At 50.6% G+C, this 26900-nt stretch overlaps 1 protein-coding gene across 11 annotated transcripts in view; it reads left to right on the top strand.

Moving 5' to 3' along the window:
* Window positions 1-14875: 14875 nt before the first annotated feature.
* CIITA (class II major histocompatibility complex transactivator) overlaps window positions 14876-26900 on the top strand; it is a 46344-nt gene continuing 34319 nt past the window's right edge. For 3 of the 11 annotated variants that reach the window (XM_086691256.1, XM_086691255.1, XM_086691254.1), the window contains exon 1: window positions 14883-15302. In XM_086691256.1, coding sequence (XP_086547382.1) covers window positions 15020-15302 — 283 coding nt within the window. In that variant the 5' untranslated portion in view covers window positions 14883-15019. Of the gene's footprint in view, window positions 15303-23013; window positions 23326-24427; window positions 25377-26394; window positions 26477-26900 lie in introns of those variants that run through there. The other 8 variants (XM_086691264.1, XM_086691265.1, XM_086691263.1 and 5 more) reach the window with 6 other exon arrangements.

Here is a 26900-nt window from a genome sequence, read left to right as displayed (position 1 = left end):
AGGGAGGGGGGAGATAGAAGGAAGGACGAAAACGGACTCCAGGTCATGATCTGGGTGCCCAGCTAGAGGGACCGCCCTTCACTGCTGCAGGGAACCAAGAGGGAGGAGCAGATTCTGAGCTCCGAAGCGGTGGGTTTGGTTTTGAGCAGGGTTTGGTTTTGGTTTGGTTTTACCTGTACGTCAGCTTTCATTTAATGCAACTTGTCACGTGAGTGGCTAAATCCACTGTTAGAAGTTATGCCAAGTGTTTCTAGCCTGAGGAACAACAAACTTTGTCCAAGGAGGGAGAGGAGTAAGAAAACAAATGCCACTAGACTTTACGCACCTTGAAGTCATTTCTACGGTAGAAGTAATAGGCGTGCCCGGCTGGCTCATTCGGCAGAGCATACGACTCTTGATCTCGGGTCGTGAGTTCGAGCCCCATGATGTGTGTGGAGATTGCTGAAATAAGTAATACTTAAAAAAAAAAAAGGAGTCATAAAGAGACATCTAATTCTAGCACTATGAGGGATTAGATACCCTGATGCTGTGCCCATCGAAACAACTAAAATACTGGATAAAATACTTGAATTCATCTTTTTTTTTTAAATTTTTTTTCAACGTTTTTTATTTATTTTTGGGACAGAGAAAGACAGAGCATGAACGGGGGAGGGGCAGAGAGAGAGGGAGACACAGAATCGGAAACAGGCTCCAGGCTCCGAGCCATCAGCCCAGAGCCTGACGCGGGGCTCGAACTCACGGACCGCGAGATCGTGACCTGGCTGAAGTCGGACGCTTAACCGACTGCGCCACCCAGGCGCCCCTGAATTCATCTTTTAAACACATTGCTGGTTGACACAAAGGTAGTGAATCCACACAGTCCCAACAGATATGAAGTCAGAGATGGTGGGTGGTGACCAAAGTCAGTCTTTTTCCTGAAGATTTCTTCCAAACTCTGGAAAATCTCAACTTCCCTTTCCAAGACTACAGAAGCCTAAGGACAGGCCACAGTGTCGGGCACGCACCCCTGGTGGGGATTTAACGGGAGGTCCCTTCATAGAACCGGACCCCAAAGAACTTACTAATGGATCTAAATTTGTTTTTCAATTTTTTTAATATTTATTTTTGAGAAACAGAGAGAGAGAGAGACAGAGAGCAAGCAGGGGAGAGGCAGAGAGGGAGGGAGACAGGGGATCGGAAGCAGGCTCCAGGCTCTGAGCTGTCAGCACAAGTGCTTGAACCCATGAACCGCGAGATCATTACCTGAGCCAAAGTCGGACGCTTAACCGACTGCGCCACCCGGGCGCCCCAAGGATATTAATTTTACACCAGGACAAAGATCACCTGCAATGAAGTTGTAAAGAAATGAGTAGCTCACAGATAAAACAAAACAAACAAGACAAAACAAAACAAAACAAAAACCCACACCCAGAGGGAAAGAGGCACAGCACTGAGTGGAAGTGAGTAGCGATAATAGACAATAAAAACAGACCCCCAGACGTCAGATGCCAGAATATAAACACAAAGCAAGTTTAGAATGAGTGATGGGCTTAAGCCGGCTCAGAACAGCTTATTTGGGCTGATGGTGAGTATCCCTTTCCAGCTTGGTGTTCAGCAGTACCCCACTGTAGCTTTAAATCAGCCACAGGGGGAGTATTGACACCATGGAAATTGGCCAACAGGGTAGATTAGGGTGGACCTTCCTTCCTTCCTTCCTTCCTTCCTTCCTTCCTTCCTTCTTTTCTTTCTTTCTTTTCTTTCTTTCTTTCTTTCTTTCTTTCTTTCTTTCTTTCTTTCTTTCCTTCCTTTCTTCTTTCTTTCTTTCTTTCTTTCTTTCTTTCTTTCTTTCTTTCTTTCTCTTCCTTCCTTCCTTCCTTCCTTCCTTCCTTCCTTCTTTCTTTCTTTCTTTCTTTCTTTCTTTCTTTCTTTCTTTCTTTCCCTTCCTTCCCTCTTTTCTTTCTTTCTTTCTTTCTTTCTTTCTTTCTTTCTTTCTTTCCTTCCTTCCTTCCTTCCTTCCTTCCTTCTTTTCTTTCTTTCTTTCCCTTCCTTCCTTCCTTCCCTCTTTTCTTTCTTTCTTTCTTTCTTTCTTTCTTTCTTTCTTTCTGTCTTTCTTTCCTTCCTTCCTTTCTTCTTTCTTTCTTTCTTTCTTTCTTTCTTTCTTTCTTTCTTTCTTCCTCTCTTTTTTCTTTCAAATGTATGTTTTAGAGAGAGCACTAGTTGTTCAACATTCACAAGACCACCGAATATATTTAAAGGTGAAAAGAGGAGTGTGGGGGAAGAAATTGGGACACTAGAGATGGTCAAGAATAACTAAACATATTTTGGAAAGAACAGAAAGGACATTGAAAGGGGTGCCTGTGTGGCTCAGTCGGTTAAGCGTCCGACGCTTGATTTCTGCTCAGGTCATGCCCTCACGGTTGATGACATTGAGCTTCACGTCAGGCTCTGTGCTAACAATGCAGTCTGTTTGGGGTTCTCTCTCTGCTCCTCCCCCACTTGTGCTCTCTCTCTCTCTCTCTCAAAATAAATAAATAAACATTTTGTGTTTTAAAAAGAAAGGACATTGAGGGGCACCTGGGTAGCTAAGCCGGTTAAGCATCTGACTTCGGCTCAGGTCCTGATCTCATGGTTTGTGGGTTCGAGCCCCGTGTCAGGCTCCCCACTGATAGCTCAGAGCCTGGAGCGTGCTTCCGATTCTGTGTCTCCCTCTCTCTCTGCCCCTAACCCACTCGCATTCTGTCTCTGTCTCTCTCTCTCTCTCAAAAAAAATAACATTAAAAAAATTCTTAAAAACTAAATAATAAAATGATAACTAGAAGAAGTAAACATAGACTTTGTATACATTCAAGAGAACAGCGATCTCTTTGGACTTTGAGATAATAGGACTTCACACAAAGAAGCAAAATGCACTCTGACTCAGAACATTTGACCTTACTTTCTTACATCCAACTAACCCACACTGATGATTCAGTCTATGTTCCATTAAATCATCAAGGCAGACAGTTTACTGCCCAGCACTGGGCATCCAAAGCTCCACGTGACTGTTCTTTGTTTTCCTTTAACAAAAGTTGATTTCCCTCTTAAGGGATACTCACAGTGTCGGTCTCATGTTCCCTTTTCTCAAAGCAGAGCCCTATCTTATTTGTATTTTTACAGCTGGTAAAGTATCTTCAAGAGGCTCCAGATTTAGCTTTAACTAATGAGACTATAAATTCCATGAGAGCCAGGACTTTTGTCTTTATCGATCATAGCTGGATCCCCAGCACCCGATGCTAGCCTCATGCTTGGGTTAGGCACTCAGTGAGAGAATACGTTTGTTGGATTCCTACTATGTGCCAGGCCATGTGTACGGGTTTTCTGCTACCTTAAGTAATTCAGACCTCCAAACAGGCCTGGAAGTTTGGAATATTAACATCATTTTGGAGATGAGGAAATTAAGGCGTGAAGGCACAGAGAAGCGAAAGGGCTTGTTCAGGCGCGTGTTCGGTAGACCAGGGATTCAAATCTACCTATACTAATGATCAAACCAGCCCCTGCCTCTTATCCCATGGCTTCTTTTCACTTGGCATGGGGCCCCGTGTGTGTCTGTTCAGTGTTAATGACACCGCGGTTGATTTATGACAGTTGTATAGCTTCTAGACGGAGCAGTTAATATATACTCACTCCACAGGGTTAAAGAGTGTGTGTGTCTACAGTCAGATCTTAAGGCCAGGAGGGAAGACAGACTTACACCTTTATGTCATTTGAGGTCCTGCAGGAAGCAGACACCGAGTCAGAGTTGGGGTACAAGAGATTTCGGGGGGGGGAGGCGGTGGTACCACTGAAAGATAAAGCGGGGACAGAACAGGAATAGGCAGGTGGATCTGACACTTTGAAAAGAGAAAGGGAAAGGAGGATTATGTAGGAAGAGCTTCAGACCGTGGTTCAGCTCCGGGAGGCTCGGCCAGGTCAACAGGGAGCCCGGTACGGAGGTTGCTTAGAGCAGAGTCCCGTACGGCCCGGAAATGGCGAGACCTTGTGTCACTGGCAGGCTCAGCCATTGGTCAGGGATTGCCTGGAAGCATCTGGCTTGAATTTGCAAGCTGAGGCAGAGCCCGAGGCATCCATGGCTGGCCACGGTCAGCCGACTCCCACCCTTGACTCCCTCCCATGGCAGGTTCTCTCAAAGAGAGCTAGGCGACACATCCCTGTGGCTGCCACAGCCTCGAGAGTTGTGAAGGACTTGTGTCACTCCTTGCTCTGTGGCGAAGGCAGAGATTAAGCTGTGACCCTGCAGGCTTCGACGGTAGACACAGGCTCCTTAAATCTTGGCAGTTACTGGCTGTGTGACCTTGAGGAGGGCACTTGTTGTCTCTGAGCCTCAGGTTCCTGTGATCCCCAAATTCCTTGCCTAAGTGTTAACCCTACAGTAGAGAACGATTGGATCCTCTCTGCGTCTCCAGAGCTGACCCACTGGGAGAAATGGGTGACATCTCCATACTGGGTCCAATTCTGTGTCGATAAGTGCTCCCAACATTCCCTTGGTAAAAGTGTTAGAAGGAGGGGGCACCTGGGTGGCTCAGTCAGGTGAGCATCTGACTTTGGCTCGGGTCCTGATCTCATGGTTTGTGGGATCGAGCCCCACGTCAGGCTCTGTGCTGACAGCTCAGAGCCTGGAGCCTGCTTCGGATTCTGGGTCTCCCTCTCTCTCTGCCCCTCCCCTGCTCACGCTCTGTCTCTCTCTGTCTCAAAAATAAATATAAACATTAAAAAATTAAGATAAGAGTGTCAGAAGGAATCACATAGACCTGGTCTTGACTCTTCTTCAAGCTTCGTAGATCATGGTGATAATAAGAACACCAGTGGTGGGAACAGTGCTTGCCACAAGGAAGTCTGGAGCTGGCGGAGGGGTGGTGGCTACGAAGGGCGGGATGGGGGAGCGGGACATGATGGCAGGGATCATGGAAGTGGTGGAGGCGTGAAGGTGGCAGTGCTGGCGGGGGAGATCCGCGGGACCGAGGTCTCCTGCCACCTGCTTCTGGCTCACACGAGCCACCGTGGATGGTGTCATCATGCTGCAGCCCTCAGCCAGCCCCCACCTACTCTTCCCGCTTCACCTCCACCATCACAAGGCAGCAGTAGACTCCCTGTGCCTTGGGGGGAAACCCAGGAAGTGCAGGCAGTAGGCGAAGTCCCCAAGCGCGGTGGCCAAGGTGACTCAGGCTGGGACCAGCCGCCCATCGCCCTGGTCTGTGGGCAGACACACGGCAGCCACAGGGCTCAGCCCCACCATGCTCACGGGGCCCATGGCCCCAGGGAGCTGGTCTCCTCTGTCTCTCGGGAGGAAGTAGCTACTCCAGCAGACATTGTGTTCTACCCTCTTCTCCTTTCACAAATCCACAGCCCGGTGTTTCTCACCAGCTTCCTGCTCAATCAACATCCGTGACTTCACGCCTCTGGGCCTCCTCTGCAAAAGGAGATGATTAACGCCTTCCTTGTGGTGCCCTTGGTGATAGCCAGACGTTCACTATTGTCACTCCAGAAATGGGATCTGAATATTTCAATACATCACTGTTCTCATCACCAATCCCCAAGCTGGAGGAGCCGGAGATAGAGGCAGCGAGATTGTCTCCTGCTCTGCAGGCTGGTGACCCCAGGGATGATCCGAACACTCACCCGGGTCCGGGGGTCTGCATCATGAGCCCGGTGGCACCGAATCCTCTCTGCAGACCCCTGGGCACCCTCTCTTTCCAGCCTCAGCCCACATATTTGCCATCCCCAAGGTCAGACCCCAGGCCTCAATTTGTGACAGAATCATGACAACATTGACTAAATCAACGCTTCCCCAAGTATGGTTCCTGCACCAGGGAACCGAAGAACGGGTTCACCAATAAGCTTTAAATATAGGAATCCCATAGCAAGAGAGAGAGCCTCCTTTCCATGCTTTACCAGAGCCATCATTCTCCCGGTATCAGATCTCACCGTATGAAATGGCTGGTTTTGTAAGTGTCAGCAATTTCATATGACTCAGCCTAATAGGATATTTTAGACGGACAAGAAGTTATGAAGACTGAGAACGTGAAGAGCCACATAATTGCAACTCTGCTAAAGAAGTCAAGCATTGAAGATTGGTCTAAGTCCCCTCCCTGATGCCATTCCGTGTAGTGTTGGTTCCTCTTTGCTCTAGAAAGAGCCGGTGCCCTGAAATGACAAGCGATCATTTCCATGCACAGGGGCGCCTGGGTGGCTCAGTCGGTTAAGTGTCCGACTCTTGACTTCGGCTCAGGTCACGATCTCACGGTTGGAGGGATCGAGCCCCGCGTCGGGCTCTGCGCTGACAGTGCGGAGCCTGCTTGAGATTCTCCCTCTCTCCCTCTCTCTCTGCCCTTCCCCTGCTTCTGCTCTTCCTCCCTCTCAAGATAAATAAACATTTTTAAAAAGACAATTTTCGTGCCCATCTCACCCCCCCCCCCCCCCGCGCCGTGTGTACGTCATCCCTAGATAAGACTTTGGAACGCAGGTTGGTTTTCTACTCATTAAGTTTTTCAGCTTTGCATGTTATACAATAGGTAGCCCTACTTGATGTATTTCAACTGTTAGGTAGGATTCTATCATGGCAACATACACACCTTGTGTACCTATTCTGCTCTTAAAGGATAGCAGAGTTGTTTCTAGGTTCTTGGGGAGATTTTTTTTTAAACATATTTTTTTTCCAAATGTTTATTTATTTTTGAGACAGAGAGAGACAGAGCATGAACAGGGAGGAGCAGAGAGAGGGAGGGAGACACAGAATCCAAAGCAGGCTCCAGGCTCTGAGCTGTCAGCACAGAGCCCGACGCGGGGCTCGAACTCATGGACCATGAGATCGTGACCTGAGCCGAAGTCGTACGCTTAACCGACTGAGCCACCCAGGCGCCCCTCTTGGGGAGATTTTTTTTTTTTATCATCAATGAAATGACGGTATTCTTTTACTGGTTTTTGTTTATGCCTGTTTGAGTTCAACATTCAGTAATAAAAGCCAGTCACATCGATGCCATAATCACAAAACCTTGCTTTACACGTTCTTCTCATGTTGTCAAAGCCTAAAGCCACACAAAACATCACAAGAGCTTAGCTGACTCTATGTGTGGTGATATCACACAGGAGGAGGGAGCTAATGGAGTGGCGAACATTGAAGAATGAAATTATAGATATGAACAGTGTTATTTGTCACCGTTCATAAACATTATAATGCCTTCCTCTCTGAGATGGGTGTTCTTTTTTTTATTCTTAAGTTTATTTATTGACTCTGAGAGAGAGAGAGAGAGCACAAGTGGGCAGAGAGAGAGGGAGAGAGAATCCCAAACAGGCTCTGCACTGTCAGCGCAAAACCCGATGCGGGGCTTGAACCCACGAACCGTGAGATCATGACCTCACGACACTCAACCGACTGAGCCACTCAGGCGCCCCAAGATGGGCGTTCTTAAACCTCACACACAATATACAGAAATTCGCAGTGAGCTTAAAAACCATCCAAATTTGTAATGAAAGTTAAATAATTTGAAGAAACACAGACTAGAGACAGAATCGGGAGTGGAATTCAAACTCTCCCAACACCTTGCTAGGCTCCAAATAGCTGTCCCCCACCAAAGTTCAGTTTGGTCATTTCACCATTGCAGGATGGTCAAACAGAAGCCATTTAAAGACACTATCTTTCAATACACAACACTTTTCTCTAAAATGACCAGTTTTCCTTGGAAGTGTAGTCAGATGGCTCTAACGACCCATGACTTACAATGATTCTGGGAGAAATTACAGACAAACGATCGACCCATGACTTATAATGATCCTGGGAGAAATTACAGACAAGCGATCACAAGTGACCAATGCCACAAAAGGTGAGGGGATTGTACTAGCTGTTGAGCTCATGAGAAGGTTCTGGATTGCCTGTATCTGAATTCTTAGCCCTTAGTAACCTATTTTAAGGGTCTCTTAGAAATAGGACATTCTCATGGATGTCACACCTATTGGGGTTTTTTCTTAGAGAGAGAGAGAATCTCTCAAGCAGGCTCCACACTCAGCAGGGAGCCTGACACGGGGCTCGATCCCACGACCCTGAGATCATGACCTGATCCAAAGTCAAGAATTGGATGCTCAACTGATTGTACCACCCAGGTGCCCCAGCTATTGGTTTTCATGTGTCACAGCACATTGATATGAAACAGAAGGAGAGAAAATTGTAAAAACTTAACCATTAAACCTTTAAAACTTACCCTAGATCCCAATGCATAATTGATTGGACTAACTTTATTTTATTTATTTATTTTTTTTAATTTTTTTTTTCAACGTTTATTTATTTTTGTGACAGAGAGAGACAGAGCATGAACGGGGGAGGGGCAGAGAGAGAGGGAGACACAGAATCGGAAACAGGCTCCAGGCTCCGAGCCATCAGCCCAGAGCCTGACGCGGGGCTCGAACTCCCAGACCGCGAGATCGTGACCTGGCTGAAGTCGGACGCTTAACCGACTGCGCCACCCAGGCGCCCCTGGACTAACTTTATTTTAAAGTAAACCATTAACTTCCTCACTTCCATTGGGTCCATTGCATTTAACTTATTAAAGCCACACTTACTCCAGAATGTTTATAGAAGACATTTATATCTCTTTTTGTGTTCATTTTTGTTTACCTATTTATTTTTGCCATCACAAATCCTGCTGCCTCATGTGTTACACGCACACGTGTAAGGATTTTTCCGCCGTGCACGCTGAGGAGTGGGCACGCTGGGTGTGCACTTCTCCCATTTTAATAGATATTGCATAACTGTTACCTTAGGTGATCGCACCATTGCACATGCCCTCCAAGAGAGCAGGACAGTTTCCACTTTTCAACTTTTTTTTTTTTTTTTTTTTTTTTTGGGGACAGAGAGAGACAGAGCATGAACGGGGGAGGGGCAGAGAGAGAGGGAGACACAGAATCAGAAACAGGCTCCAGGCTCCGAGCCATCAGCCCAGAGCCTGACGCGGGGCTCGAACTCCCAGACCGCGAGATCGTGACCTGGCTGAAGTCGGATGCTTAACCGACTGCGCCACCCAGGCGCCCCTGGACTAACTTTATTTTAAAGTAAACCATTAACTTCCTCACTTCCATTGGGTCCATTGCATTTAACTTATTAAAGCCACACTTACTCCAGAATGTTTATAGAAGACATTTATATCTCTTTTTGTGTTCATTTTTGTTTACCTATTTATTTTTGCCATCACAAATCCTGCTGCCTCGTGTGTTACATGCACACGTGTAAGGATTTTTCCGCCGTGCATGCTGAGGAGTGGGCACGCTGGGTGTGCACTTCTCCCATTTTAATAGATATTGCATAACCGTTACCTTAGGTGATCGCACCATTGCACATGCCCTCCAAGAGAGCAGGACAGTTTCCACTTTTCAACTTTTTTTTTTTTTTTTTTTTTGGGACAGAGAGAGACAGAGCATGAACGGGGGGAGGGGCAGAGAGAAAGGGAGACACAGAATCGGAAACAGTCTCCAGGCTCCGAGCCATCAGCCCAGAGCCTGACGCAGGGCTCGAACTCCCGAACCGCGAGATCGTGACCTAGCTGAAGTTGGACGCTTAACCGACTGCGCCACCCAGGCGCCCCCAGTTTCCACTTTTCTACATCCTAACTGACGGCTTTTACAGATTTCCCCAGTGCGCATATGCAGGCAGCTCCAATGGAGACTAGTCTACCTCTCATGTCTCTCTAACACCTGCTCACTGCACTCGGTCACAAAGGTTGGATGTCAGCAGCAGAAGCGTCGATCAGCAGGAGAACCTCAACTTTTGTATTGTTTCACTCTCCACGTGTTTGTCACAGTTGCTCACTCCTCTTGGGCATGTGACGTGACTTTCCAACTGTGACAGTGCCATGATATTGCCCTCTGCGATAAATAAACAAGCCAGAGTCAAGCAGAACATCAGATACATAATAGTACACACCGTGTGATTATGAGAGGGAAGAAAAGCCATGCAGGGGGACCTGAATAACTGGAGACATAACATTGTGACGCTCTGGGGCTGGCGGGCTTTGCAGTTAGATGATGCTTTCAGTATTTCAAAACTGAAAGACATCCTAGCGATCATGTAATCTGACCCACTTATTTCACAGGTGAAGACGTTGTGGTCCAGAGAGAGGAAATGTCTTGCCTGTGGTGACACAGTGAATCATTGGCCAAGTGGAGGCTGGCATTCAGGTTTTCCTGATGAAGCACATGACTGGGTGGTGGCTGCATTGATAGGAAGGAGGAAGGCAGTCTCACAAGTGGCTAGGAGAACCCACCCTTACCCCTGGTCCTGTGTCCCCAGTGTTTGCGGTTCCATTATCCGCCATCCCACCTCCCATGCTCAAGGATGGGTCCTCATGGCTTGGACCTCTCTCTCAAGTGCCTAAGAGATGAAGTATTAAAGAACACAGTTTCTGGGGTGTCTGGGTGGCTCAGTCGGTTGAGCATCCGACTTCAGCTCAGGTCATGATCTCGAGATTCCTGAGTTCAAGCCCCGCGTTGGGCTCTGTGCTGATGGCTCAGAGCCTGGAGGCTGTTTCACATTCTGTGTCTCCCTCTCTCTCTCTGCCCCTCCCCTATCATGCTCTGTGTCTCTCTCTCAAAAATAAATAACATTAAAAAAAAAAAAAGAACATCGTTTCATTATCCCTCCCAGTAACTGACTCCTTGTCTTCTCTTCCACAGCCATGGCTGAAGATGATAGATCATCTTTTCCATCTGTTAAAACTCCCTTTGGGCTCCTTCTTTTCCTAACTCCTCTAAGTTTGAAGCTCCTCCTTTTCTCTCAGGGCTAATTGGTGGGCGTTACCGCCTTGTCCCAGAAACTATAGGGTCTCCTAACTTCTGGGAAGAGAAATCTCAGAAAAAAAAAGAGAGAGAGAGTTTCCGCTTTGTCTCTGGCTGTAGCAGTCAGACACCACATCCCAAAGTTCGTTCTGATAAAGCTGAGAACGTTTGCCTAAGTATCCATCTCAGTGTCCTGTCACAAGAGAAGTGTGAAAAAGTAATGCTTTGTCTTATGACTGTAAAACTATTCTCAAAAATGCCGTTTGTACAAAGGAGTCTTTTAAAATACGCAGCCTGCAAGCATTATTGATTTGCCAAAAGTATGCAATTTTTATGATCCCAATCAATAATGTGTTGCCCTGGGAATAATATTTACATGGACATCTCTGCTTCCTGAAAAGTACAAACACTCCGTCAGGTGAGAAGAGCTTTGGAATCTCTACCTTCTGCCTTTATGGACAAAGTTTATAACATCAGGATCCTGGTAGACTGGTTATTCAAACCAAGAGTTGAGAGCCCACCTCATTGAGAATTCTGGGTTAATTTCTAGTTGCTCTTTAGCTCTACCTTTTCGCATTATGTTTTGGTGGGTGCCCAAGGGATTATAATCTACGTCTCCTATTTCCCCCAACCTGCATAGAGGTAATATTCTAACACTTTGATAGGCAGCCTAGAAATCTTGCAACAACTTAGGTCAATAACCACCCTCTAGGTTATAACATCCTTTATGCAATAGTCATCATATGTGTCATGCCTATTGCCAGAGACTATGTTCCAATTTTTGCTTTAAGTGGTCATGTTAAGAGGGAAAAAAACCCCAATCTCTTATATTTGACTTTGAATGTTCTTTAATCCTCCCTGTAGATCTGAGTTTCTAAGCGATATCATTTTCCTCCCGCAGAAAGAACGTATTTTCTCATTTGTTGAAATACAGGTCCTGCTGCAACACATTCTTTTAGTTTTTCCCTTACCTGAAAGTGTCTGTTTTTCCTGCATTCTTGAAGGGTATTTTCACTGGGTTTAGAAATGTGTGTTAAGCTCAGCTCTTCGAAGATATCATTCCACTGTCTTCCGGCTTCCATGGTTTCTAATGAAAAGTCAGTAGTCTTCAGATTCTCTCTTTGATGTAACCTGTTCTTCATGGGTTTTTCCTTATCTCTAGTTTTCAGCAGTTTGACTGTGTTGTACCTAGGTGTGGTTTCTTTGTATTCAGGTACCCCTCCTGAAGTTTCCTGAGCTTCACACATTTGTTTTCTTTTGGCCAAATTTGAGAAGTTTGGGGCTTTGCGTCTCCAAATCTTTTTCCTGCCTCATTCACTCTCTTCTCCTTCTGTGGTTCCAAATATGCAGAAGTTGGGGCTATTGATATAATCCTACAGATTCTTGAAGCTCACTTTTTCCCAATCTTTTCTCTGTTTTTCAGATCAAAGACTTTCTCTCGCTCCATCTCAAAGTCTGTTTCTTCTGTCATTCCCCGTTTTGCTGTTAATCCCATCCAGCGACTTAAAATGTTCTATATTTTACTTTCTCTTATCTTTCTTTCTTTCTTTCTTTCTTTTCTTGAAATGTTTTTTTTTTAATTTTATTTTTTTAAGTAATCTCTACCCCCTACATGGGGCTTGAACTCATGACCCCAGGATCAAGAGTCACATGCTCCACCAACAGAGCCAGCCAGGTGCCCTTCTTTATGTCTTTTTTTTTTTAATGTTTTTTAGTGTTTATTTTTGAGAGAGAGACAGAGTGCAAGCTGGGGAGGAGCAGAGAGAGAGGGACACAAAATCTGAAGCAGGCTCCGGGCTCCGAGCTGTCAGCACAGAGTCCAACGCGGGGCTCGAACTCGCAGACTGCAAGATCATGACCTGAGCTGACGTCGGATGCTCAACCTACTGAGCCACCCAGGCGCCCCTATGTGTTTTACATTCACGGTCACAGTCGCTGCTTTCAAAACCTTTGTCTGCCAGTTTCAACATCTGGGTCACCTCGAGGTCAGTGTCCAGTGATTGTCTGTTTCTCTTGAGAATGGAAGCCTTTTTCCTGTTTCTTTATAGTCAAGTAACTTTGGATATATCTTGCACATCATATGTTGTAAACACTCTGGATTGTTATAATCCGAACAGGGTTAATTTGTTGTTGCTGTTGTTGTTGTTTTAACAGGCTGGAATCAAATGCAAAGTCTCCTACCCCCTCCCCACCCTTGTAGTAGGTTACAACTCAACTCTCGCTTCAGTTCCTGCAGACTTAGCTGAGCTGTTTGGAGTCTGATGGTGAATGTGTACATGGCTCTGAAGTCAGCTAGATGTTTGGGCCGTTCAGCCACAGAATTTGGGGCAACTCCCCTCTCTCTCTCTTGTCTGAAATTTCGACTCCCACTTTCCAGCAGCTACTGTTACCCTAAATTCTGTCCTCTAGTTATGTAAAGCATTAATACTTTGCATTTTTTTAAAACAGAGTTTTAGTTGCCCCTCACAGTATTGATGGAGACCTGCCTTCAGGCTAAACCCACAAGCTGAGAATTCGCCAGTAACACTCTGGTCTTCTGTGTGTTGAATCCCTTCCAACATCTGGCCGCTCTGGTCACACTCCTGTGCCTTGAGGTAGCTGTTTTTTGTTGGTTTTGTTGTCTCTAGAATTGTTAGTTCTCCTCCATGGTAGGGTGGGTCAGAGAGGAGCAAGGCAGGCAAGCCGGAGGTCGAAATCCTTACTTGTCCCACTTAAATGAACAACAAAAATGGTCCCATTTGAGAGATGGTAAAGCTGAGGCCAGGATGGGAAATGAGGTCACGGGTGTGTTTTAAAATGGTCAGGGAGAGCAACGAGCTATGAGTTTTGTAAAAAGAAAATTGGGCTGGATGCCTGGGTGGCTCAGTCGGTTAAGCATCCGACTTCAGCTCGAGTCATGATCTCACAGCTCGTGGGTTTGAGCCCCCTGTCAGGCTCTGTGCTGATAGCTCAGAGCCTGGAGCCTGCTTCGGATTCTCTGTCTCCCTCTCTCTCTGCCCCTCCCCCACTCATGCTCTGTCTCTGTCTCTCTCAAAAACAAATAAACATTAAAAAAAATTTTTTTAATAAAAAAAAGAAAAGAAAAGAAAATTGGGTGGGAATTTTTTGAATAGAATCCTAAAACAGACTGTCCCCTACACAACACCTCTGTTTTGTGCATTAGTAAATCAGGGATGATATTCTTTTTTTTTTTTAAGTTTGTTTATTTATTTTGAGAGAGAGAGAGAGAGAGAGAGAGAGAAAGTACAAGCAGGGGAGGGGCAGAGAGACAGGAAGACACAGAATCCCAAGGAGGCTCCGTGCTTTCAGCTCAGGACCCAATGCGGGGCTCGAACTCACAAACCATGAGATCATGACCTGAGCCAAAACCAAGAGTCAGAAGCTTAACCGGTCGCTTAAAGGACTGAGCCACCCAAGTGCTCCAGGGATGATATTCTTATATAGCCAATGTTCACTAAATGCCTACGAGGTCCAAGGCTAAGCCCTTTCAGTGCATTACTTCTTTTAATCCTCAAGGCAACTTGAGATTGGATTACATACGACAGAGTCGGATGCGCTATTCATCGATAATAACAAAGGCAATAATAATAATAATAATAATAATAATGGCTCATATTTATTGAACTATGATTACGGTGTAGATAGTGTGTTAGGTGCTCTCCAGACATTATCTCATTCAATTCTCCCAGCAACTCCAGGTCAGCACGGTTACTGACACCCCACCTAACTCTGTGAGGTTATGTACCATTTCTGACATCCAACCTTCTCTGGCGGAGGAATGGAGGCCGGAACAGCAACGCCACGGTCGAGTTCACACGATCAGCAAACAGGTGTGGGGTGTGAGCCCCGGCAGGTCGGCTCCAAAGCCAATTGTCTTGAGCCGTCTGCCCCAGCAGCCTTCTTGTTAGGCTAAAGCATCTCAGAAGGACTAGCCCTGTACAAGACCCCTTCCGTTTCGTAAATCCCAGGCTGGATCCGGCGGAACCCAAGGCTGCGGGCTTCTCCGCCGCAGGCACGTGGGCGGTACCAGCAATATCTGTGGGGTCAGAACCATTTCCAGCCAGACACCAGGCACCCCAGCCTACAACGCAAATGAGGAAACCTTCCTAAGCGGGGATAGACGGCAACTGACTGCGGAGGTTCCCTCCTCCTGGTTTTCACTTCATGTTTTGGATGCCGCGGGCCGGGTGAGCAGAGATCCCAGGCTTTGGCCCAGGCAGCTGGCCTGCCTCCGAGCACTGCCATGAACCACTTCCAGACCATCCTGCCTCGGGTCCGGATGCTGCTGGCCGGCCATCTGCCGAGCCAGGCCCGGGCCCTCCTGGACAGCATGTTGGAAAGGGAGCTCCTCTCCAGGGAGTACCACTGCGCTCTGCTCCACGAGTCTGACGGCGAGGCCCTGGCCAGGAAGATCTCCTTGACCCTGCTGGAGAAAGGAGACCCAGGCTTGGCCCTCTTGAGGTGGGCATGGGGTACGTGGCAGGCCCCGCTGGCCGAGAGGGACCCCGACGACAAGGACCGTGCCGGTAAGTCGGCATCCTCTCCGCTCAGCTCTAGGTAGAGCAAGGATCTTCCCTCCTCTCTGGGAGGAAGTCAGTGTGAGCATCCCTGTCCCCGGATGGGAAGGCTGACCTGCACAGGAGCTGGGGCCTCTGGGTGAGCTGGCGGGAGGCGGCCAGTGCCCGGGGAGCTCCGTCTGGAATGCTGGTGTGGGGGGCGCATCTGGTGTGCTTGCCTCCCTGCTTAAGAGAAGCCCATCCTGGAGGCGTGCAATCAAATGCCTGCTCGATTTTCTCTCCGAGCGGCCCTGAGGGGTCAGGCACTGCGCTGGGCACTGGGGCTGGGGGCACAGATTGGCTCCCACCTGCAAGGGGCTCACGGTCCAGTGGGGAAGGCAGATACGGGCGCTCAGTGCGGTTCCAACATGGAGAAATGAGGCGCCAGAGAGAGGAGGGGCCACAACGCTGGAGAGCAGAGGATGCCATGTGTGTGCGCGTGTGTGTGTGCATCTCTGTCAGCAAGAGACACAAATCAAAAGACAGAGGGAAAGAGAAAGGAAGGGAGAGACAGAATACAAAGACAGAGACAGAGAGGAGGAAGGAAGGGACAGAAGGAAGGAGGGGGACAAAGAGGGACAAGGTGGGGGGAAGAGAGAGAGAGAAAGAGGGAGACAGAGACCCAAGAGGAACCAGATCAGGGCGCTTGGGTGGCTCAGTCGGTTGAGCGTCCGACTTCGGCTCAGGTCACGATCTCACGGCTCGTGAGTTCGAGCCCCACGTCGGGCTCTGTGCTGACAGCTCGGAGCCTGGAGCCTGCTTCGGATTCTGTGTCTCCCGCTCTCTCTGCCCCTCCCCCACTCACTAGCTCACTCTCTCTCTCAAAAACCAATCAAGATTTAAAAAAATTAAAAAAAAAAAAAAAGGAACCAGATCAGAGAGAAGAGAGGAAGAGTGTCTTACTTTCAGAGTATTGACGACACTTGACTCCATCTCAAATCAGAAAGACAAGCCTCCACCACGTCGCCGTTTCCACCCCCACCTCTGGCTCCTGGAACATTTTACGCCTTCCTCTCCTGTTTGCAAGAGGTTCTGGCTTTGCAGCAAACAAAGTTCCTCCTCCAGGCGCGTGTGTATTCTCTCTTGCTTTACCCAAATACGTGCTTTTCCGATTTTCTGACTCGGAGTGACAAGTTCCGGTCACGCTTGGTCCCTCTGTGGCTTCGGGGGAACTTGAAAATGGGAGAGGATAACAACGATCCACGGCGATCGAGTACTTACCAGCGTGCCAGGCACACCACTCGTAGCGAACGCCTGCCGCAGAGAACAGACCCCCACCCCCAGGGGGGACACCAACCCGGGTCCTCAGGTGGCAAGTGCGGGAGGCTGGACGGAAAGCAGACCAGCTCTGTCCCCCTTCCGGCTTTGAGGGGCAATTTTTAAATTTTAAATTTCAGTTTCAGTGATGGTCCGGCCACCAGGGCGGTGTGTGTTTCTTTCTCCAGCCCTTTGGCCGAGACCCAAGTTTACATGGGGTTGGTTTTCCTGGTGGTTACGTTCTCGCCAGGTGGTTTCTGTTGGTTTTTTGAATACGTCTCTTATTCTCCCTGTCTCCCCCCCCCCTCACCCCCCCAACGATCTCCCTGATTTCTTCACGGGGATTTGCAAGCTGCCTGCATGGTCTGGATGGGGGTGCAGTAGCCACCCCGGGGGGCGGGGGCGGGTGGGGTGGGGGGGCTCAAGGCCATCCCCTCTACCTGTAAACTGCGTGCTGCTTTAGGTGGGGACTGCCCCTCCCTCCTCTGTCTGCTGGTTCCTGTTATTTAACTCTGTTTCCTCCCCGGGGATGTAATATTTTTATTTCTGATCCCATGTGATTCTAGAAAGGGAACTAGGCTCGGGGTGACGTGTTCTTTAGGGGGCTGGGAGACAGAGGAGGGGCCTCCTTCCGCTGCTCTTTCCTTGTGTCCTCCAGGACAGCTCCCCTCCAGGGCTCCCAGGGGCGCGCAGGACTGCGGGGCAGATGCGCAGGTGTGGTGCAAGCCGGGAGGGAGCCAGCCTTCCAGGGGGAAGAAGGAGAAGAGGGAAGAAAACCGTGTGCTTTGTAAAGAAAGGCCCTGACTTTGGTTTCAGTGGGGGGTTCAGAAAAGGAAACCATCGTGTGAAGGTTTTGTCACTCTCTCCACAACCCTTAACGATCTTCACCCTCCACTGCTCTAAACCCTGCACTGGCGCCCCGTCATTCAGAGGAAAATCTAAATCTGGACCGTGGCCCGCAAAGCCCGTCACCGTCTGGTTCTCGTCGCTGCTCTGCTCTCATCCCGTACCTGTGCTCTGTCCTCCAGTCATGCTGGCACCCTCAGTGTCCCTGGGACGAGACTGGCATGCTCTCGACCACAGGACCTTAGCACGTGCTGGTCCCACTACCTGGAACCCTCTTCTCCAGAAAGCCTCTTGGTCCGCCTCCTCTGCTCTTTACCCAGATTTCACCTTCTCAGTGAGGCCTACCCTGAGCATCCCATTTAGAATCTCAGGTCCCCATCCACACTCTCAGCCCCCTCCGTAGACTGGCATTTTCGCCCTCCCTATATTTTACTTTTGTATTATGTTTGTTGTTTCTTTTCTGACCTTCCCGCTGGAAGATTAGCTCCACGTGGACAGGGATCTGTAGTTTGATCCCATCGCGTCCCAAATGTCTGGCACTGGGCAGGTGTGCAATGTATATTTGTTGACTGTTGGGTGGGTGAATGGATGCGTGGAGGGATGGTTGGATGGGTGAGTGGAAGAGGGAGCAGGTAGATGGGCGGCCGAAGGGCGGATGGTTCACATAGTATCGTTATTCTCACTTCACAGATGGGTTAACTGAGGCACAGAGAGGTTAAGAGATTTGCTCAGGTCATGGCCCGGGGAGGGGACTGTTGGATCTCACAAGTCCAGACCTACCCCTGTATTTTCTGCTTGGTTGCCTCTTCAAAACAACCCAAGGGGTACCGTAAATCTACCCCAGACAGGTTGGCCCACTGCAGACGGAAATCAGGCGCATGATTCAAAAGACATCTTCAGCGATTGCAATCGTGCAGAAAGCCTACCTCTGGGGACGCTACCGTGGGGGGTTGACTCTGTGTGACACGAAGCTGCACAGGTGCATCCAACCCCAGGCAAGCTCGGGAGGAGGCCTGGGTGCCAAGGTCCTTGTCCCGACGGAACAAAGCAGCTTCCCCGGGGAGTCCAAGCAAACGCTCAGGCATTCTCTGGTGACAGTGGGTGATGACACGTGGAAGGCAATCCAAGGACAGAGAAGGGAGAGTGAGGACAGCAGTGATGGAGAAAGACCAGGCCAGACACTGGGTAGCTCCGGGTCTGTGGCCACGCTCTGTCCCTTACAAACCACGTGACCATGACTGGATCACTCTGACCCTCGGTTTCTTCATCTTGAAAATGGGAGTGAGGATATAAAGCTCCCAGGACTATAGTGAGGGTTAAATGAGACGGTAGCTGGAGACTATCCAAGGCAGTGCTTGGCATTAGACAGCTAAGTCTAGTGGGGAGGCAGCGGGGAGGTTGGCACAGGGAAGAATAACCCAGGGGTTTGAGGTGCAGAGAAAACAGTTGTGTTTAGTCTCACTGGGGGGGGGGGGGCACAGAACATCTGGACACCTATCCCACGCTGAGTGCTTGCGGGCTGTGTATATCTGAGAAATGCATCACTGTGCCCCCACCGTTGGGCTGGCACATGGCTAATCGCATGGTCTCCTCCCTCAGACTGGTCATGGCTCTCTAATTCCAAGGGGCTAGGGCTGTGAGCACTTTCTGGAACCCCGCTGGGCCTCAGTTTCCAGCACTTGTAAAACGGAGGCGATAACAGTACCCAGGGTGGTGCCCTAAGGGTTCAGGGACCTCGGCGAACCTGGGGCACATGCATTTCCCGCAAGAAGAGAGCAGACTCCGACTCAGCAGCCTCAGTGGTGTTTGGGGAGCGACAGCCCCGAGGGGTGCATCAGGGTGACAGCCACCCCGGGGTTTGTGAGCGGAGTGTGGGCACAGCAGTGCCTTTGGGCAAGCGTCTCGAGGCTGGAGGAAAGTCCCAGCCCCCGGTTTTATCTTTGATTATTTCCTTTGGCGTTCTTTTGCTTGGAGTTCTCTGTTTTCACAAGGCGCTATTTTTGTGCACCAGGACTCTGTTCTAGGAACCGAGGAACCAAGTCTCCCTCTAGGATATTGTGTGATTTATTGGAAAGGGAGGGACATGCCTCAGGCTGCCAGATTTCTCTCCAGCTTCCTTCCCCATTTGGCCCTCAGCATGCGACAGCCACCAGCACCCAGACCTCAGAGAGGAGGGGCGCAGTGCCCTCCCGCCCTCCTCTTTCCTTTGCTTTCCAGACCCGCTTCTGCTCTGATCTGGGGGGGCTTCCTGTGCCCCCTGGGAGGAGACGTGTTGGCAAGAACCGCTGCTCTCCTTTCGTGGGGGGGCGGCTCCACAGCCACGTAGACGCGCTTCACCTTTATCCCCAGGAGTCGGGAAGCTGACACTTCCCCATGGGTTTTCCCAGGCTGACCTTTGGTCTGTTCCATACCCTGCTTGGCTCTAAGCCTAGCGCCTGACCCAACCGGGGACGGTTTCTGTTCTCTGTTACCTTAAGCAGCTTACCTGCGTCCTTACCTAGTCTCTATTCATCTCTCCGGCCACCTGCCCACCCACCTACCCGCCTGTCCTCCAACTTACCTGGTCCACAGAACCACCTACCAATATCGGCTTCCCAATCCAGCAACTTAGATCTAGAACCCACTTCTATGCACTTGTCAATTTATCTGTTCTTTTATATTTTCATGTATTAACTTACTCACCTGCCTGCCTATCAACTACTTGTGTATTTACCCACGAACGGGCCTGCGTTCTCATGCACTTTCCTACCCGTCCGATTTGGATACCTATCAGTTTAGTCATATTTATTCACCTGCGTTTCTATTGACCTCTTTTCCCTGCTTCCTTCCATCCTTCCTTTCTTCTTCCTTAATCACTGTTTTTGCACCTGCTAGAGATTATGGTGGTCACCAAAAAAGCATAAAAGGCGCTTACAACCTAGGAGAGGGGACCCGTCACCGTTTGGAACTTGAACCTGCCTGGATCGTTCAAATTCAAACTCCATTCCTTCATTCAAACAATCTTGGGATGGTGTGACTCTTAAAAAAAAAAAAAAATTTTTAATGTTTATTTATTTATTTATTTATTTATTTTTTAATTTTTTTTTCAACGTTTATTTATTTTTGAGACAGAGAGAGACAGAGCATGAATGGGGGAGGGGCAGAGAGAGAGGGAGACACAGAATCAGAAACAGGCTCCAGGCTCCGAGCCATCAGCCCAGAGCCCGACGCGGGGCTCGAACTCACGGACCGCGAGATCGTGACCTGGCTGAAGTCGGACGCTTAACCGACTGCGCCACCCAGGCGCCCCAATGTTTATTTATTTTTGACACAGAGAGAGAGAGAGAGAGAGCAGGGGAGGGGCAGAGAGAGAGGGAGACACAGAATCCAAAGCAGGCTCCAGGCTCTAGGCTGTCAGCACAGAGCCTGACGTGGGGCTCGAACCCATGAACCGTGAGATCGTGACCTGAGCCGAAGTCGGATGCTCAACGGACTGAACCACCCAGGCGCCCCGGGGTTGTGTGACTCTGAAGTTGGAAAATAAAACACTCTGACCTTATTGGAGGCCACCAAGTCTATAGTTATGAAATAGGAAGATGCTTTGCCAAAAACGTGGCCACAAGGTTGCTAAAAAAAGAATAAAGTATAAGATCTTTGTTAGCTGGATGGGTGATGAGGGCAGAAACTCAGGCCTTGAAGGATGGCTCAAAGGAAGGCAAGAGCTCAGTCCTGGCTGGGACCTTGCTAGAGCAGTGGTGCCCTCAGTGGTACGATGGCAACCTGCCCGCGGCTCTTCTCGTTGTTTCCACTGCCCCTGCCCACATCCAGGGCCCAAGAGCTCCTGGCTGGGCGGGCACTATAATGGCTCCTCCCTGGTGTCGATGGCCGAGGCCCTCCTTGTGCTCATCTACAGCCTGTGGCATCAGCCAATCGTGCAGGCTGGTACGTACCACCTCCTGGCTCAGAGACCTGTGTCGATACAGGCATGGCCAGATTCGGGTCTCGATAGTGGGCCTGGAGGGCGGCAGGGAGGACGTGGAAAGACCGGGTAGCAGAATTGAGGTCAGACCAGGTGACAGATGAAGGCATCCACACAGGCGCACCTCCAGCCTGACGGGACTCTCCTTGAGAGCTCGGCCCGGGCACGAAACCGATTCAGAACTGCCTTGGCCACGGCTGTCAGAACTGGCTGCTTCCGAGGGCAGGACAGGAGTCCCATAAGTGGCCTCGAGACGACCGAATGCCCAGGGGTACCTCTCCCTTGGCATCAGGTCATGGGAAGATGAGACTGCTGGAGATTTCTAATATCTGTCACGTCTGTTTTATTAGCCTAACAAGGCAAGACCCTGTTTCAAATTGACTATTAGCATTTCCCGCTTCTCTGCCTACTTCCTCCCAGGGACTTCTGAAAGCAGTGACTGTTTGAAAATAATCACCCAACAAAGAAATTATTATCTTGATGTCATATGGGGGCAACAGAGGCCCACACAAGGGAAATCGGGGGTCCAAAGTCACACCCCTGCTAATAACAGCAGGGGCTTGACGCCCGCTCCTGGGACTCCCAAAGCAGTGCTCTTTCATTAAAAACACAGGGGATGTTTTTCATGGCTGCCCAAACTTCCTTCGCTTCAGCACCACCCTGGTGATTCCTGCACACCCTCCATGCTGTTCTTTGCTTGGCAGGTGTTTTTTCAAAGCACACGCCTTTTCTTTTTAATCCAACCGCGTTTTCCAAGGAAGGCTTACGTCCACCATAAAGGAAAAGAAAGGCCACCCTTAGAAGGTAACTACGGGACAGGAAGGCACAGCAGTGTTTACACAACTCTGAGCAGATGCTATCTCTTCCTGAAGTCTTGAGGCTGGGGGCTGCGCTCTGTGAAACAAGGATTTCATGCATTTGAAGAGGTGTTAAGGACCTAATAGCCCCAGATGGAGACCCTCTCCTGGATGCCATCAGGAGCCTGGGGAGAAGCTTGCAAGGACACTAACTTTCTCAGTGGGAGGGGGTGTGTGCAGAGAGGGGGTGTGTCGGGGGGGGGGAGTCAGTGCTGTTTATAACCACATCTATGTGTCACCCCAAACCGTCTGGCTTGTAAACAGAGCACATTTGGGGTAGCATCCTTTTATGTGTAATTCATGTTCCAGTCCAATGTCTTGGAATAAAAATAATGAGTGGACCACTCACCATCTCCCAGGAAATTCAGGGCGATTTGGTGTGGGGGCGGGGTGGTAGAGGAAAGTGGAATCTGGGAAGTCTGCCGGACCCTAACCTTAACCCCACCCCCGCCTCGCTCAGCTTGTCTCGAGGCATTTGTGGGGCTCAGATCCCCGCCTCATCTTGCAGAGGATGGCAGAACTGTCACCAGTGCTCCACCATGGTCACCATAATTTCAGACCGTCATTGTGTCAAAGGTTCCCACCCCCCCACCCCTGCAAGAGACAACTCTCAACCTCCTACAGTCACCCCATTACCCCATTTGGTTCACAACAAGGAACTGAAATTAACATCAGAGGCTAGGGGAGGGCTTAAGGGAGTGTGGGCAAATTAGAGAGTTTTCAGCCTGAGCAATCTGACAGCTGGATGCCGTTTCATAGGGGGAGAGTTTTCTGTGGGTCCCTTGCTGGCTTCCTTTGCATGCTGGCTTAGGTTTGGCGGTCTGGGACTGGTGTGTGTGTGGGGGGATAAACTCGAGATGAAGCCGTCTGCCCCTGACCTGGGCATTCAGAGGCATCCCTGGGCAGGCTGAGGGCACCCGGCGGGGCTGCCAGACTCCAGGAGAGAGCCTGCCTCACTGCGTTGCCCAGACCATGCGTTGCCTCGCTCCACACCCTGCGGGGTCCTACCTGCCAGAGCCCCAAGGTAAAAAGGCTGGTGGAGGAAGTTGGGGCGGAGAATGCTTCTCGATTTAGGGTGAGGCCATCTCGGAACTGGGGGATGGGGGCGGAAAGAGGGTCCCTGGTCCCGTCGGGGCTGTTGGAAAAAGCGAGGCAGTTGGCTATTTCCTCCCACTTGAGGGACATTCAGATCGGCCCAGGTGCCTGGCACGTGAGAGTGCTTTATCAGGCTGAAGTGGTTCTCAAGGGCCAGTATTCGGGAGGCGTGTTGTTAGCTCTCAGCATCGAAGGCCTGGCTCAGCCAACCACAAGGTCCTTGCTCTACCTGGTAAACGCTGAGGGGTGCCCTTGAAGGACAGGATCCCTGCCAGACTGCACCCCATCCCTCGGGGAAGCCAGGAAACCGAAGCCAGGGGGCTGGCAATAGCCAGGCGCCTGGACAGATGTTACCCTCGCCCCAGTTTCCAGACTGTGTTTGGGGGAAGAAGTGGAGGATGAGAAAGAGCGGGAGGGAGACCCCAAAGCACAGATATCTGGCACCAGCTCTGAAGTCAGCACGGCGTGTGTGAATCCCAGCTCCATCGCTGGCTGGGTGCGAAGTGACTCAGAACATGTCACCAACCTTCTCCGGGACTGTTTCCCTGGGCTGTTAAAATAGAAGGGGAGGGGCGCCTGATGGCTCTGGCTAAGCGGCGACTGCGGCTCGGGTCATGATCTCGCGGTCCGTGAGTTCGAGCCCCACGTCGGGCTCTGTGCTGACGGCTCCAAGCCTGGAGCCTGCTTCGGATTCTGCATCTCCCTGTGTTGCTGCTCCTTCCCCACTCGTGCTCTCTCTCTCTCAAAAATAAATAAAAATTAAAAAAATTTATTTATTTATTTTTTTTTTAAATTTTTTTTTTCAACGTTTATTTATTTTTGGGACAGAGAGAGACAGAGCATGAACGGGGGAGGGGCAGAGAGAGAGAGGGAGACACAGAATCGGAAACAGGCTCCAGGCTCTGAGCCATCAGCCCAGAGCCCGACGCGGGGCTCGAACTCACGGACCGCGAGATCGTGACCTGGCTGAAGTCGGACGCTCAACCGACTGCGCCACCCAGGCGCCCCAAAAAAATTTTTTTAAATAGGAGAAGGGGAAAACTCTATGACGGCCGGGGGGTATAACAGTGGAGGGTAGCAGGGTCTATCTAGCACACTGCCTGGTACACTGTAGGAACTAAATGTCATCGTAGGAGCCCAACAGTATTGGTGTCGCTGCTGCGTGTTTGAGAGGGGCGGGACTGCCTCCCTCAGACACCGCTGAAATGTGTGGCTTTCTCTGAACCCACGCTCTGATAAGTTTTCCAGCTCTGTTGAATAGAGCTTGTTGGGTGTTTTGCTAGGGAAGGAGAGGTCAGAAGTCACCTTGACTCACCCCCCTCAATTCCAGACAGGAAATCCAAGCCTGGGAAAGGAGGTGACCTCCCCAAGGTCTCATGGTGGGTGGAGCTGGTGTCCAAGACCTCTGGAGGAGGAATGGGGAAGGCCGGTCCATGAGGGGTGTGGCGAGGAAGGCCGGTCCGTGAGGGGAGGCAGGGGTGCTGAGGTTCAGTTTCCAGCCCTTTAAGTTCCCGGAGGAGGAGTTTCCTCTTTCCTCTCAAGGGCATTTGGCTTCCCAGGCGTGAATGGCTCAGGGAGCAAGTGTCTGAGTCCCTGTGTCCTGCGAGGGTCGCTTGCCACCTTCACAGCTGGGCTGAGCTGGAGAGAAGGCCGTGCAAAAGCGAGGGGAAGCGAGGGGAAGAGGGAGGGGCTTGCAGATTTCATGCACGTGGGCGCCCGCTCCCCTCAGGCAGGGGACTGCCCATTTCCAGGAGGCGATAGACGCTCTGGGAGTGCCCAGGAGTGGAGGGATACAACCCAGGCGCTTCAGAGAAAGCACGTGGTGGGTGCAGCAGGAGGAGGCGTGGGTGCCTGCTTACTCCCCTGCTTGGCCCGAATCCCGAGTTGCAGAGAGAAAGTGAAAGAGAAAAGGGCGGCTGCAGGGGGTGAGGTGGGGTGGCTGGGTAACCGATCTGCCCCAGTCTGGCCGCAGCTCCAGAGCTGGCGGGAGGGCGAGGCCGCTGGCAGCCAGTGGGAGTCCGGGGAGCAGCGGTAGGTGACCAGGGTCCCCTTGCACCCCTAAAGTCGGCCGGGCAATCGAGGCTCAGAGGCTGGCAGCTACTTTCCTGAGGCCGCACAGCAAGGCTGGGAGGAGGGAGAAGGGAACGTGCAGAGTGTGGGCCCGGAAAGTCCTGTTTCCAGCATCTGTGGCCGGGAAGGCAGGGACGGGAGTGCAGACGGGGGCTGAGTTTGGTGCCGGTACCCAGAGCGCGGGGGGCGTGGGGGGAGCGGGGGGGGGGGGGCGGTGGGGTGCAGGAGGGGCGCAGAGCTGAGCCCAGCACAGGCACCAAACCCATGCCACATGCACTGTCTGTGCGTCCTCGAATCCGTAGAGGCGCGTGGGGATGCGCGCCGCGCTGAGGGGGACGCAAGGCTTTCCCTCTACGGGGGCCCCGGGGGCCGGGCTGCCCTTCCCTGAGCCTCACTTTTCCAGCTGGATCGGCTCAGCAAACTGACTCAGGAGTCCAGGTTCTAGGCCCTCCTGTGGAGTGCCCCTCGCAGGGAAGGGCTGCGGGGAGCCCGACCTTTAGCCGAGCCTGCTGGAGAAATCCTCACCTCTGTCATCCGAGAAAAGGACACAAACTGAGAAAGAACAAAGGCCTTTATTTGAAGGTCTCAGAATTGCAATTCGGGGAGCACAGAGAAGTGTTCTTGCTCATGTGGGGAAAGCCCCGGGGGTTTTGTGGGAAAGAAGGAAGGGTTATGATGTGCTTGAGGCAAAGAACAGAAGAGAGACAGAGAGAGAGAGAGAGAGAGAGAGAGAAACTCTGCTGATTTGGTGTTGAGCAGCTGAGCCGTTTCTGATTTGAATCCTATGATTTTGTTGGTACCATCGGATGAAACTGTGCTTTGTAGGTGTTAACTTTACTGCCCCCACAGGATCCGGAGGCCAGTTGTCTTTATTAACATTTCCACGAGCAACTGCTTGTGAAACCCTTGCCACTTGTGGCCCCGGTCAGGAGTTCCTTAGCCAGAAAGGAACACGGGGCTTTAAAATGGAGTCTCTTAGGTCCGGAAATGTGATACAATTCCTGGCCTCGCTCTGATCATCTCGCGCGAGGGGTGCCGCGTTCCGGGACTGCTTTAACAAGGTTGGCATCTCATTCTCACCTTGGGGACTTGAGCCACGCCTCCCAACCGGAGGAACCAAGGAGCCCCAGAAAGGGGGGTGTCTCTGGGGTCCCCAGAATGCCAGAATTGGAGCTGTCACGTCTAGCTCCGTCCGGGACCCTCAAAGCCCACAGCTGTGTTCTGAGTCCCACGCCCCCCCCCCATCCAAGGTGACACAGGGTGGGGGTCGGAACCCAGAGGTCCACAGAGCCCCACGGCACCCCACAGCACCCCACTCGCATTTGCCGCCTGGAGTCCCTAACTTTGGCAGGACGCCTTCCCTCTGTGAAGTCCCCCCTCCACACCAGCCAAGAAAAGAAATACTCCCGGCCAATCAGAAGTTGAAGGAAATGGGTGGTTCTTGCTCTAAGGCTTGGTGGAACGGTGGGGAGAGAGGGGGAGAGC

Source organism: Puma concolor, chromosome E3 (assembly GCF_028749965.1).
Source record: "Puma concolor isolate L17-30 chromosome E3, mPumCon1.1.hap2, whole genome shotgun sequence".
NCBI classification, from domain to species: domain Eukaryota; kingdom Metazoa; phylum Chordata; class Mammalia; order Carnivora; family Felidae; genus Puma; species Puma concolor.
The sequence above is the reverse complement of the archived record's forward strand: the minus strand, read 5'-3'. Positions and strand labels throughout refer to the sequence as shown.